The 14159-nt window shown below is 39.5% G+C and overlaps 1 protein-coding gene across 4 annotated transcripts in view; it reads right to left on the bottom strand.

Annotated features, from left to right (window-relative positions):
• Window positions 1–3314: 3314 nt before the first annotated feature.
• The window catches only part of STAG1 (stromal antigen 1), a 505017-nt gene continuing 494172 nt past the window's right edge, over window positions 3315–14159 (bottom strand). For all 4 annotated transcript variants that reach the window (XM_059889103.1, XM_059889102.1, XM_002685052.7 and 1 more), the window contains 5 exons: window positions 9963–10137; window positions 7973–8083; window positions 7344–7458; window positions 5390–5470; window positions 3315–5302 (listed from right to left, as the gene is read on the bottom strand). In XM_059889103.1, coding sequence (XP_059745086.1) covers window positions 5279–5302; window positions 5390–5470; window positions 7344–7458; window positions 7973–8083; window positions 9963–10137 — 506 coding nt within the window. In that variant the 3' untranslated portion in view covers window positions 3315–5278. The remainder of the gene's footprint in view (window positions 5303–5389; window positions 5471–7343; window positions 7459–7972; window positions 8084–9962; window positions 10138–14159) is intronic.

The raw sequence follows: 14159 nt of genomic DNA, 5'->3' as shown, positions 1-14159 counted from the left end.
CTCCGTAGCTGTGGTGCACGGGCTTAGTTACTCTGAGGCATGTGGGATCTTACCGGACCAGGGATCGAACCCATGTCTCCTGCATTGGCAGGAGGATTCTTTACCACTGAGCCACCAGGGAAGCCCCACCCTAGGCTTTCTTGAGATTGAGAATCATATTTTCATAGCTGAAATCTGTGCTTGGTACATAATTTCATAAATGCTTGTTTTTAGTGAATGAATATAAATATATTCAATCATGGGTTCTTTAAAGATTTAATGTTACACATTTTGATGTTCAGAATTTCCTGATATGGCCAGAGGGGTGCTCTTTCAAGCTGGTTTCTTAGTCCTTTTGGTATGTTACAGTAATTTTTTGTGCCCTTGCTTATTTTTTGACACAGGATAATATACTCGGTTCATCGTATGTTTTTCTTAGAGCCGTGGTTTCTTTTAGTAGATGAAATTTGGATGCAAACATTGACCCTAGATTTTCACATTGATACTGGCTTGTCATTGCTTCTAGGTATTTTCAGCGGACTATGAAATATTTATCCTGGTATGTGTGTGTATATATATGTATATGGGGAACATATATACATGAAAATATATATATTATGTACATTTTTGAAAATATGAGTTCATACTGAAACTTTTAATTCTAATCTAACATATAAGTTATTTGCTTTTCTTTTTTTCCATAATTAGGTCTTCTCCTACACTGATGAAATGGGCTCTTATTCGGTATATACTTGACCCTTGAACAATGTGGAGGTTAGGGGGGCCTGCCCTCCTGATGTTGAGAAGCCATGTAAAATATACTTGGCTCTCCCTATATGCAGATCCAGTCTGTGGTTCCACGTCCAGGATTCAATCAACTGTGGGCCATGTAGTACTGTAGTAGCTACTGTTGAAAAACCTGTATAAGTGGACTTGCCCAGTTGAAACCTGTGTTTTTTAAGGGTATTTTACTCACTTGCTTAGTCCTACAATAAACACCAATGTCAGAGATACTATAGCTTTATCAACATCAAATCTTCTAAAGTTCAAGACTTTTTTGTAATTGTTTCTAAACAGAAGATACATGGTTATTTGGATTAGTAACTTGAGTGGTTATCATTTTTAAAGAATCAGTCCTTTATGTCTGTAGACCACTTTATAGAGTTTTTTTCCCCTACCCTTGTTGATTTTATTTTTCTGAGTATGTAAACTATTAAGTTATACCAGAAATGGTGATTTTAAGTGATTCCAACATGAAGACTAAAGCATGGGTGTGCTTCTCTGAGGTGAGAATTCTGAATCCTTCAATCCCTGATGACTTTCTTGGTTCCAGACTCTTAGCTCCAAAGGTCTGTAAGCCCTGCTTGATTGTATCATTTTAAGCTCAACTTAACCTACATGTGACTATCATCCACTTTTCCCATTTCTGCCAGTCACCCCACCATTCTGGATAGACAGGTTTATGCCCCTAGTTATTTTTCTTGAGCATCTTCCCTCTGTTGGGGGAATGGAAATCTCCCACTCTAGTTGGGTTCCGAGTTCTTTTACAACAGTCTTCCCCCTCCTCTCGCCCATCTCTGTGGCCTCCTGCTAAGCCAGAAATCCATGTCCAGATCTTGTTGCATTTCTAGCACTTCTAATGGATAGCACCCTGCTCTCCAGAGTCTGCAGCCCACACAGAAGGTTCTGGTATGTCCCTGTCCTGCCTCTAGTGAGTTTTGAGAATACTGTCTTGCTTCAAGTAGCTCCAATCTGCTCACGCTCAAGGGCCTGACTTTCCCATTAGTTCATCTCAACTTGTATTGAGATGATTCTGTCATAACATGTATTTTTTAAAGCAGCTTATGGTGTATTCCTCACCCTCCTTTCCTTTTTAGACCTGAAACAGTTTTGTCTTCCAAGCTAGGTGATAAGTTCCTAGTGGGTAGAGATGTTTGGCCAGGGGTCCTTTGTACTTCTCTTTGGCATCAGCAGAAAGATTAAGCTATGGGAGCTGGGAAAGGAGTGGTGGCAGATTCCTGGGTTTTTAGAGGCCTCCTGGCTAAGGAAGAATCATATAGGTTGGCCTGTGTGTGGCTCAATAGTTTGAAGTTGCCTGGCCAATAGTTTCTGGGGTCTGCAAATCTAGGATTTGGCCCATTTGAAAACCAAGCTGGTGGTGAAGGAGACACAAGGCTGTTAAGATCTTGGCAGCTTTGTCCAGTAGACCAGCCTTTTTGGGTTACAGAGTGGCATTGAGTTCTCACGGGCTGGTGTTTAGGCATGCCTTTCCCAACTATGGTCTTGTTTTAGAGGAAAATGCTGAATCTTGTCACCAGATTTATTATTTAGTATTTAGTAGGTAGGTACTTCCCATGTCCCTACTGTCTTTGTGATCATTTGTGTGTCCTTGGGAGTAGAAAGCTATCCTTGTCCTCTGCAGAGCAAGGCACTTGGGAGGGCAGGGACGGAACCTTACTTGAGTTTGGTCTGCTATGAACAGGCACTAAGTCTTTGCTTCCCAGGAAGATCCTGCTTCTTGTTTCTTTTCTGAGAGCAGGGCCAACAGTCACAGCCAGGGTAGAATCGCACCTGGGTAAAGCCCTGGTCTAATCTCATAAGCACAAACCTTCAAGATGAGCTGCTAGAGCCCCAATTTAATCACCTTCCATCTTTGGCTGCCTCAGAGTCCCCACTGCCCATTTATCTCCTGTGTTCCTGCTGCTTCTCATGGACATCTCAGGCCATCTAATGAACACAGCCCAGGGAACATGGTGGGGCCCGTAAAGTCTGCTGCTTCTCATGGACATCTCAGGCCATCTAATGAACACAGCCCAGAGAACATGGTGGGGCCCGTAAAGTGTAGGACATGATTTTGTGCAGTGACATCTAGCAGCAGTGTCAAGAGAAACCTTCACTTTTGGCAGCCATGTAGAACACAAGTCTTTAAAGGGCATGGTCATGCCTAAGTGCTGGGTCTGGATCTCAGACGGGGGAAGGTCCCAGGCTTCAGACCATTTGATAATCCATGAATGCCTCCTCCAACACTCAGCCCACAAGAGACTTCCTCTTGAATGCTCACTTGGTCTAACCAGTCTTTCCTTCTCTCCAAGGAAATCCAATGGATGAAAGAAAATTGATGAGCTAGTCCTAAAATTCTACTTGCTTAAAAAAGTAAAGCCTCATTGATAACAGTGATTTGCTGTTGTTTTAACAAATTATCCTAAACAGCAAATTCTCAGCTCTTGGTTTAAAAAAAAAAAAAAAAAGAAAGCGTCATCATTCTGTTGAACAGGACGAGAAATCACCTCTTTCAAGCTTTACCTAATGGAACAATAGGATGACTACCACAAGCCTGATTTTGAATAGTTTATTAAAGGAAAGGTGAAGCATCAGTTTCAAATTGTACAAAAGGAAAAAAACCTCATATTGCAAATGTACAATTTACAGAATTACTAGCAAAACCAATCAAGGAGACACTGAAAATACAAAAATTCGATTGACTTCAAACTAAACTGGAAACCCATTGGAGTAGATACTAAGCCTTTTCTGTCGTGTGGTTGTCTACGATTCTAAGTCGGCACTGGTTTTTCCACATGAAACTGTCCAGCAAAGGACCAATCTGTGCAGGTGCCAGGGCTGGTATGGACAGTCCAGTCATCCCTGCCCGTTCATGTCCAGTGAAATCCATATTTCTGGAAGAAAGCAATACCCCAGCCCCCCTAAATGGGGCCCAGGAATTGCTAAATTAGCAGATAAAACATTTTTGGTGACCAAGAAGTTTTTTTCAGAACTGTACAAATGTTGAGAAGTTTGTTTACTAAAAGGATGAATAAAATAACCCATTTTGCTTTCCCACATAGTCACTGGGTGCACAGATTTGTTATTTAAAAAACGCTTTTATTTATTTTTTTGGTAAAAAGGGAAAGCAAAGCCTCATCATTCTGTTGCAGCTACTTTAAAAACCAGCCGGGAAACAGCTGTGGTGGATTGGTTTGCAAATTTTGAGGCTTACTTTTAAAATCAGAAAGGAAGAAACTAAGTGGGCTTTTTAAAATAACAGTAGCAGCAAGTCATAAAAGTCTAAGCAGAATGTAACTCTAAACCATCGAAGGCTGTCCTGAAGATTCATAATTTCTTTCCCCCAAAGAATTATCCTTAATATGCACATTTAACACTGAAATGTAGCTGTATTTCAAGGTAAGCTTAAGAACTTCACCCTCTAAGCACAGACTTCTATGCAGCACATACTTCTATAATTGGTAAACGTAATTCACAAAATTAGTGCATAAGGGTAGTAAGTGCATGGGAAGTAGACACGGTTATGTTACACTTAAAATTACGTTTGAATGGCAAAGGAGTTCATGATTATCTTTTTAAGAAAATCGAAGTCCATGTAACTTGAATTTGGCAGGGCATGAAATAAGTGGTAAAAACAGCAAACTGATAACTTGAGAACCATTTTGTTTTACTGAGAATACTTTATTTGCTGGTAGAAGTTGCTAAAAATGCACAGAACAAATACCAATAGAAAATGTACTGTATTTGAATCTCCCTATTCTATATAAAATGAACGGTGTACAGCATCTGTTGGAAAAATGGCTGCATGGACATTTCTTATTTTATGCCCCCTTATAAATAAAAATAAACCTTTTTATTCAAGAGTATATAAAATCTGGGAATTCATATCCATGTCCACAGAGGGTGTGTGGTTTTTGGCAGAGATGCACTGTGGGAATTTCATCATAGCTTGTCAATATTCTGCTCCTCCATATTCCCGTATTCCACATGGTCAACCAAATCCAGTGAGCTCCAAAAACACTCTTCGGCAATTAGGGTGAGCTGCTTACTCATAGGTTTAATAAAAATGGTTAGCTTTTAAAACATAAAAAGGCAAAATGTTAAAACGGTTTTTAAATTGTACAACAGGAAAATAAAGTTAAAAATATTTTTTTTTTTACTCAATGCTGAGTTTTCATAAAACAGGTGTATTACAGTGTTTATCTTGACAGCTGTTTTAAAAATTTAAAATTTCTTCCTCCCTCCAGAAAAACACACACATCTGTACTGGGATAAGTCCAATAATAGGACACAAATGATTTTTCAGGTCAGTCTTTCTGAGGTGACATTCACCAACATTCCCTTGGGTAATTTACATGCGCCTCTTCTGTCACTGCAAAAAGGGATTGACCTTAATCATTTGATTAAAAAACAAATCAGATCACATCAAAAGTGTTTTTTTCCCCATACAAGCTATCACAGTATATAGGCCTCTAGCTCTAAATAATAGAGTTCCAGATTTGTAAATTTTCTTCAGACTTCAGAACATAGGCATTCCAAATCCCTAGAAAAAATGAAACACAATTATTAACTTCATGCATAAACAAGACCCAGAAAACACAAGAAAGAACAGTAATAATGTAACATTTACTGAATCGTCTTCTATGATAGCTGCAGAATCAAAGAAATCTGGCCTCAACTCCGCTCTCTCTCGCCGATTTCTTGATGGGGGCTGGAAAGAGAAACCGATACTTAATTTTTTTCCTGAGATACATTAAGACAAACTGTGATAATCAGCTAATATTTCTATGGTATCATTAATATAAATAACTGTTAAGTGTCACTTTGAAAGGAAAAGAGTCTGACTTATAGGAGCATACATTAAAGAAAAATCTAACTTTGGCTTTTATCACTTAGGTTTTTTTTTTTTTTTTTTTAAAGGCTTTCAAATTACAATGAATGTATAAAAGTATATAATTTTGGGGCCTATAAACAACACACCTTTCAATCATGGAATAATTATATTCAATTATTATGGAATAATTATATTCCAGTCAATCATGATCAAACAGTAGGTGACAAAACTTCACTAAATTCCCTACCCCAGGTAGGCAGATGGAGACCTACTGATGGGTGGGTTGAAGGCGGTTATAGACCGGATATGTCTCATTTACATTTCTTACCAAACCTTTTCGTTATGTAAAGGTTTGGTAAGCATATAAGTTACATAAAGCATACTGTTATGAGCTAAATTTTGCCCCTCAAATTAATATATTTAAGTGCTAACCCCTAGACCACAGAATTTGACTGTATTTGGAGATAGGCTTTTTAAAAAAAGAGGTGAGGTAGTTAATAGGAGATCATATGAACGTGAACATGAAATTGCTCAGTCATGTCCGACTCTTCGGGACACCATGGACTGTAGCCCGCCAGTCTCCTCTGTCCACGGGGATTCTCCAGGCAAGAATACTGGAGTGGATTGCCATTTCCTTCTCCAGGGATCTTCCTGACCCAGGGATTGAACCCAGGTCTCCCACATTGCAGGCAGATTCTTTATCCTCTGTGCCACAACCTGTAGCCCACCCGGTGTCTCTGTCCGTGGGATTTTCCAGGCAAAGCTACTGGAGTGGTTTGCCATTTCCTTTTCCAGGGGATTGTCCTGACCCAGGGATTGAACTGTGGTCTCCTGCACTGCAGGCAGGTTCTTTACCAACTGAGCTACCAGAGAAGCTCAGAGATCATATGGGTGGGTTCTAATTCAATGTGATCTATGTTCTTATAAGAAGAGGAGACACAGAGAGGAAACATCATGTGAAGACAGAGGGAGAAGAGGGCCATCTACAAGTCAAGGAGAGAGGTCTCAGAGTGAAATCAACGTTGCTGACACCTTGCTCTCAGCCTTCTAACCTCCAGAACTGTGAGAAAATAAATGTGTTAAGCCACCCAGTCAGTGGTGTGTTTGTATGGCAGTCTAGCAAATTAATACCCAGAGGAAGCAGTATGGTGAACCCCTGTGCACCTCTCACCCAGCTTCAACAATTTTCAAACATTTGGCCAATCTTGTTTCATTGAATCACCTGTTTTTTTTTTTCCTTCTCATGTTATTTCACTTCGGACAACTTCAGTGTGTCTCTTAACAGATCTCTTTTTAAAAGAACATAACCCCCATGTATTTCTGACAAAGTTAATCATTTCTTAGTATACCTACACTAAGTCCATATTCAGATTTCCTTAAACATGTCTCTCTTTACTGAACAGATAAGGTCCATATTCTGCAACTGGTTGCTATGTTGGAGCACAGTGTATATAGTCAGACTCCAATTTAAAGTACGAGAGGCCAGATGCACATGCTGCACTGAAAGGCAGATCTCGGGAAGCTGTTTTTCATGAATGTAATAAGGAGCCAGTCCCTATTATTGCCAGAATTCAAAATCTGACTTGCTTTGAAAGCAGGTTTGAAAAACACAAGCTCATCCAAATGCCACACCCACAGCTAGTCAGTGTTACCTCCTCTCGTCCCTCACAGGGTTCTTAAAATAAGAGCATCATCTTACACCAACGCTTTCACATATTTTAACAGAAAAAAATGTATTGAACTTCCTTACCAGGTCAATAACCATGGTGTCTTCAAATTCTTCGTTCATATCTTCTAACTGGCTCCGGGATGACATCATCACATCTTCAAAGATGGGCTCAGCATCTTCCTCCATGAGACCCCGACTAACATGAAAAGATACAGTCAGAAAGCTGTTCAGACTCATAGAACCTGGAATCCTGACTTTCATATTGGGTTTCCAAACCAGTTAAAGCACCTTCCAATTGCAGCCAACAGACTGCACAAATTATGCTATTGAACTCAGGTAATTAAGGATCATTCATTTGATTCACTCAAGATTTCATCTCAGTTCATCAGAAGGAAGTTAAACGCAATAACCATATTACTAGCTAACTATGTACACAAACTCCCACTATTATCCCAGATTTACAAATGAGGAACTGGAGGCACAGAGGTTTTAGAGCTTACCCAAGACCACACAGCTGACAAGGGACAGCACTAGGATTTAAATGCTGAACGCATTAAGAGCCCATGCCCTCCATTCCTATTCTACGCTGCATAGCATATTTGAATTGATTTTAACTCCTAAGACTAAACATCAGAGAAACCCAAGTCATTACACAGAATGACCATCATCACACAGTCGTCATGTTCTCATGAACTTGATGGAACACTTACACGGCATGCCTTACTCCAGTTCTCACTTTCATGTAGTTCATTCCTGTTCTGTCCTTCCGATTTAAGTCTTCTAATTTCGGCTGGCCTAACCAAGAGATCTGCATCTGAGGACTAAAAGAGGGTAGTATTATTCATTTTGTGGCAGCAGAGGCAGGGTTTAGGTAATCGGTCCCATGCTAAGAAGGCATAGTTGGTTGGTCTAATCCCCATGTAAGGGGACTTAGCTGGATTTATTCCAGGGTCAAGGTTGAGATAATTATCAAAGGACCTGTCTTGGCAGAAATGGTAGTAAGCTGGAGATCCCTAAGTCCCCAAGAGCTGTGGCAGCTAGTTGTTAGGTGTGAAAGCAATCGGAATATGTCATCCCCAAATATACCTCTTGAGCTGAAGGCAATTAAGCAGCAGCAAAATACAAAAAAACAGTTCCCCTTTTCATCTTAAAAGGGTAGGAAATAAATTATCCTTTTACTGGAGACAGACTCTGATGAGCCCAGAGATGGCAGCAGAGGAACCTGCAAACAAACCTTGCTAAGCAAATGCTCATTCTTCCTGGTTAAGGAAGATGAGGACCACCTAGCCCTGGCGCCACCCCTAGTCCAAACTCATGTGTCTTGTCATTTCTTCACAAATGTATTGTTTCTTTGTCTAAAAGGCTTAAAAGCTTCCTACTCTGGTTACTTCTTCAGATCTTCCTTCTCTTGTGAAGGCTCTCCTGTACATGTAAAAATTTAATAACATTTGTATACTTTTCTCCTGTTAATCTGTCTTTGTCAGTTTAATTTTTAGACCCAGACAGGGGCTCTAAGAGGGCTGAGGAAAACTTTTTCCTCTCCTATTAGGTACTTAAATTATCAGCTTAATTCCCCAAATCCCTACTGAACAAGAATGCTTCTCAGACTCCTGTATCCAGCGGCTACCCTATTTACAAGTGTTCCTAGCTGGACACTAAATCCCCTAAGAGACAGGAATGATGCCGGCTTGGTGGCTCAGAGCTCTCCAGAGTCAAACAAGGAAGGGTAGACCACATTTTTTCTCAGTCCTGAGGAAGTTTGGAGTCAGATACATACTGGGCCACATCTTCACCTGCACTCTATCCTTCCTGAAACATGGACACTTGCATACATATGCTTCTTGAGAATTTTATAGGATGCAAACTTAGATGGGATGACTTTCTGGTAGCTAAAATCTGCCACATGAAGTTCTCTCAAAGCAGCTGTCTTTGTATCATGTGAGGCTACCACCTTGATTCAACCTATAAAACTATAGCAGGAAAAAGGTGACAGACCACAGCCAGGAGGGCCTGACATGGTATCAAGTCAGGAAAGCAAGGCGAGCTGCTCAAATAAGACTTCCCACTGCCCAAGGAAGTGAAGTAGGAATGTTGGTCATAAGGCAAACTCCCCTCTAAGACTGCTCAGTTATGCAGGAGCTGACAATAATTATCCTTTCAGCTTTGAAGACGGCAGACCTTCAGAGAAAGGATTCCTTATGAAAACCCAAGATCTGAATACTTTTAACATTTCTAACCTTTCTCTTTTCAACCTGCTAAGTTTGTTGAGTTTGAGTGAGAATTCTTTTATCCATCAGAATAACTCAACAGAATTATTTTAAATGAATAGAAACACAAGTGAGGAGCTTAGAGACTTTCAAATTTGAATAGAAAAATAACAAAGAAAAACTTAAGGTTTTCATAGCAAGTCATGCCATCACCCTGACTTTTCTGTGATTTGCAGAGCCATAGTACCAGAAAACACTTTAATCTCTGGTGTGGGAAAAGGTAAGAGCTTGATTCTCTTTTACAGAAAGAGCAACTATTCTCAGAATTTATCACCACTTTAGAAGATATTATATATCTTCTAATATAAGTTATTTAATCTCTTGGTGGTTTTGTTTTCTCATGAATTGAGAAAAGAATATGCTCGGATGAAATAATAATTCTTACTTTAACAGCTGAAGGTTTATGCCAAGAAAACCATTTTTTACTACTCACTTGTGTAAAAAGTCAGGCTCGGAGCCATGTTCAGACTCAGGCTCCTGAATCTGCTCTCCCATGGGCCGGCTGTTCTCCCGCAGGACGGTGGAAGTGAGCTGTGGTGCGGGCAGGGGGCCAGGAGTCTGAATCATGGTGTCAGTCCTGTTCAGCCACGTATTATCCAGGCTTTCATCTGTAAAATTCCAGTTGGAGTCACAGAATGTCACAGGTGGAATGAGCTCTGGTAGAAGTTACAGCACACATTCAAAGAGCATGGCTCTGGAGTAGACTGCATAGGTCTGAATTCCAGTTATACCACTCACTTGTGTGACTTTGTATAAGCTATTAAATTTCCAAAATTCAATCTCCTCATATACAAAATGGACTTTCAGTAACTGCCCTCCCTATTGTAAGGATTAAATGAGGTGATGTATATAATCAGCAAATACATGTTAGCTATCCTACATCATCATCTCTTCCAAGTCCCTCTACTTCCAGAGAGAGGAAGAATGTAGCCAGCCAGAGACCCCTCTACCTCCCTTTGCTCAAGCCATAAAGGGCCTATTTGCTGGGTCTTACAGGGGCCCCAGGCAGTAGCACTGAAAGTCTGGCTTCACTGAGAAATCAGCAAATCCTATTACACAATTAGGGTCTGGTCACCAGACAAGTAACTCTCTGCCAAGTTATACTTCTAGGGCTGGATTGAAGGTCTGTTTTCACACCTTTAACTTCAGCCTCTTTAGGGAAGTCTTCCCTGGTCACCCTGCTTGGCCCCTACTTACCATTCTTTTTTAGCTTCTAGAGGAAACAGAATCATTCTTGCTCACTTAGGGCTTAATTTTATATACTCTCCTGGCAGTGATCTGTAATGTGCATTCGCTATCTTTATAATCAGATTTAAGTTTCTTCAAGAGACCAGGAACTATTTTTTCCTTCTTCTAAAGATCATTCATAAAGGCTTGAACAGATTAAATCACTGTTTATAGCATCATTTGCATATCTAAATTCTGATAAAATACTATGTAATCCTAAAGTTCTACCTATAAAATTCTAAATTACAGTTGATCCTTGAACAATATAGTTTGAACTGTTGGGTCCATTTAAACATGGATTTAAAAAAATAAATATGTATTCCAGTGCTATATGCTTCATGGTTGGCTGAATCCATGGATGCAGAACCATGTATATGGCCTATAAAGTTAGATATGGATTTTCAACTATGTAGGTGGTTGCTCCCCCTCACCCCATTGGTTCAAAGTCAACTGCATTTTCTTGTGAAGAAGAATTTTAATCACAATATATATTACGAAGTTTTCCTCCCCCATTAAGTCACAGAGACAATGTGCACGCGAGGCTTCTCTTTAGCCATCAAGCATTCTATCGCCCTCAGGTTTTCTAAAATTTTGTCAGATGCACGTATGTTCTAGATAAGCTTTTTTGTTCCTGGAAATATCTATCTACTATCTGGTTAAGGTCATTCCACTGATCTGAAGCTCACTACCAAATCTCTTCTAAGTCAGCCAAGATTACATCTTTTATTCATATCACTTTCATTCAACATTTAATTCAAAACTGTTATTCTCTGCTGCAAAATTTGATGACCATAGGAATGGTTTCATTTAAGTTTTTTAACTTGGTAAACCATCTTTCAGCTTTCTACTACACGTCATCTCCAAAAAAATCTTCTGGGATGCATTAAGAGATTGGTCACTCCTTGTATGTTTCCAGAGAACCTTTCTGGCCCATCAGAGCACTCACCATGCTGAACTGAAACTGCCTGCTTCTGTCTCCCTTTCTGTAGTATGAACTCTTTTCTTAATACCAAATCCCCAGCATCTAGCACAGTTCTTAGGATGGTGCTTGGTAAAAACTTACTGAATAAAAGAATAACTTCAGGAAGAATTTATTCTTCTTGAAGAGATCCTACTAACCCCTCAAGATACCTCAATGAAAACACTTCTTGCAAAGCTCTCTCATCTTCATCCCAAACTGATGAAACCCCATTGCTTAAGGGTTCTGGACACCTAACCTACCTCAATCACTTGGTAAATCTGAAACTAATACAGAGAAAGATTTTCTTTTTTTGCAATTAAATTGTTACGAAACTGGGTTATCTGGCCCCACATATACCTCTCTGTCCTGAGCACACTAATGACGAACTCTCCATTAGTGTGTAGATAAGTGGGTATCTAAATTCTCTAGGCCTTTGTTTCTTCTCTGTAAAATCTGGGTAATAGTGCTTAACTCAGAACTGATTTATAAAACATCTACATAGCATTCACTATGTGCCAGGAACTGACCTAAGTGCTTTACAAACATTGGTCAAATAAATGATTAAGTGATAGAATGTAAGTATATAGCAAGGATTTGATGAATGCTGGCTCATAAATGCATACTACACCTAAGAAAAGCTGTGAGCAGGAAAAAAAAGTCCAGATAGATGAATAGATGTGGGGTGCCCAGATAAAGACATTTTCAAGAGGAAATGACTGAAATCATTCTTTAGGGAAAAGTTGAGGATCCTACACTATAAAGATAGGGTTCTGTTATTTTCATTTTCTGGACCAAAAAGATGTTAAGTCCTAAAGTTGAAACTTCAAAGGAAATCTTTAACATTAATTTTGTAAATATATTCAAATCTTTTTATTCTCTTTGAAATATACATTCAGCCTAATCCACTGACTAATGCTAGATGAGGGGCAATACTATATGATGACCACATCTGAACAATGGCAGCTAACATTTATCAAACGATGCCTTTGTGTCAAGCACTATGCTAGGTAATCACTGTCTGTGTACTAAGTTTTTTACTTAAGAGTATCTCATTTAATATTCACAATAGGCAACAGGACAAGTACTCAGATCATCCTTCATCTGCTCAGTGACTGGGGTTTATAGAAGTTCAGTAACATGCTCAAAGGTTATACAGCTGAAAAACGAGAAAGCCAGGTCTGTAGTCTAGAACTCTGAATTTAGACTTTGTGCTCTTCATCAATAGTTCATACCACCTCCTCAATGATGAAAGAAACATTAGACTTAAATTCTAATTAATTCTGCTACAGATTTCAGCAAAGTCTTTGATGAGTCACTGTTTTTAAGGTAGCAGAAGTAAACAAATTTGTAAAAAGAAGCATATTGCTCTCTTGGTTTGGAGAAATTTTATTAGGAGAATCATGGAGATGGAGGAAGATTATTTGAGGAAATAAGCATTTTTACTCTTGAGTTTTCTCTTAGTTTAAGAATAATCCTTAAAAAAAAAAAAAAAAAAAGAATAATCCTTTGGGCTTCCCTGGTGGCTCAGATGGTAAAGAATCCTCCTGCAATGCAGGAGACCTGGGTTTGATCCCTGGGTTGGGAAAATCCCCTGGAGAAAGAAATATACCCACTCTGGTATATTATGGTCTGGAGAATTCCATGGACAGAGGAGCCTGGCAGGCTACAGTCCATGGGGTTGCAAAGAATCGTACACAACTGAGCAACTTTCATACTTTTGTTTTAATAGCAATCTTTAGTCTTTTGGGATATAGGAATTTCTACTCTTGATCACATTTTCATGACAATTCAACTCCCCGTTCCCCATAGCCTATGAATAATCTAGATCTATGAGGTCTAGATCTAAAACTAGATCTGACCATCACTATTTTAATATACAAAAATAGATTTTCCAACCAAGCAGTGGAAATGGAAAGTTGTTTTGGTATATTCAATGTGTTGGAGAGTTCTACCCTCAAATTACCAGAATCTCTCCTATATTAGGATACATGTTGATAGAATAACATTCAGTTAAGTTCAGTTGCTCAGTCGTGTCCGACTCTTCGCAACCCCATGCATCGCAGCACGCCAGCCCTCCCTGTCCATCACCAACTCCTGGAGTTTATCCAAACTCATGTCCATCGTGTCGGTGATGCCATCCAGCCATCTCATCCTCTGTCATCCCCTTTTCCTCCTGCCCCCAAACCCTCCCAGCATCAGGGTCTTTTCCAATGAGTCAACTCGTCACATGAGGTGGCCAAAGTACTGGAGTTTCAGCTTCAGCATAAGTCCTTCCAACGAACACCCAGGACTGATCTCCTTTAGAATAACATTATGACTGTCTTATTTTAAATTTTAATGTATTAGAGGTCTATGGTAAGGGAATCAATCTTGTAAACCTTCTTGTCTCCTTTACTTCTCTGTGCTTATCATCTTCCTGTGTTCAATGCTTTTTCAACTTCA

This window comes from Bos taurus, chromosome 1 (assembly GCF_002263795.3).
Source record: "Bos taurus isolate L1 Dominette 01449 registration number 42190680 breed Hereford chromosome 1, ARS-UCD2.0, whole genome shotgun sequence".
In the NCBI taxonomy this organism is placed as follows: Eukaryota; Metazoa; Chordata; class Mammalia; order Artiodactyla; family Bovidae; genus Bos; species Bos taurus.
This window is presented reverse-complemented; position numbering and strand designations above follow the sequence as displayed.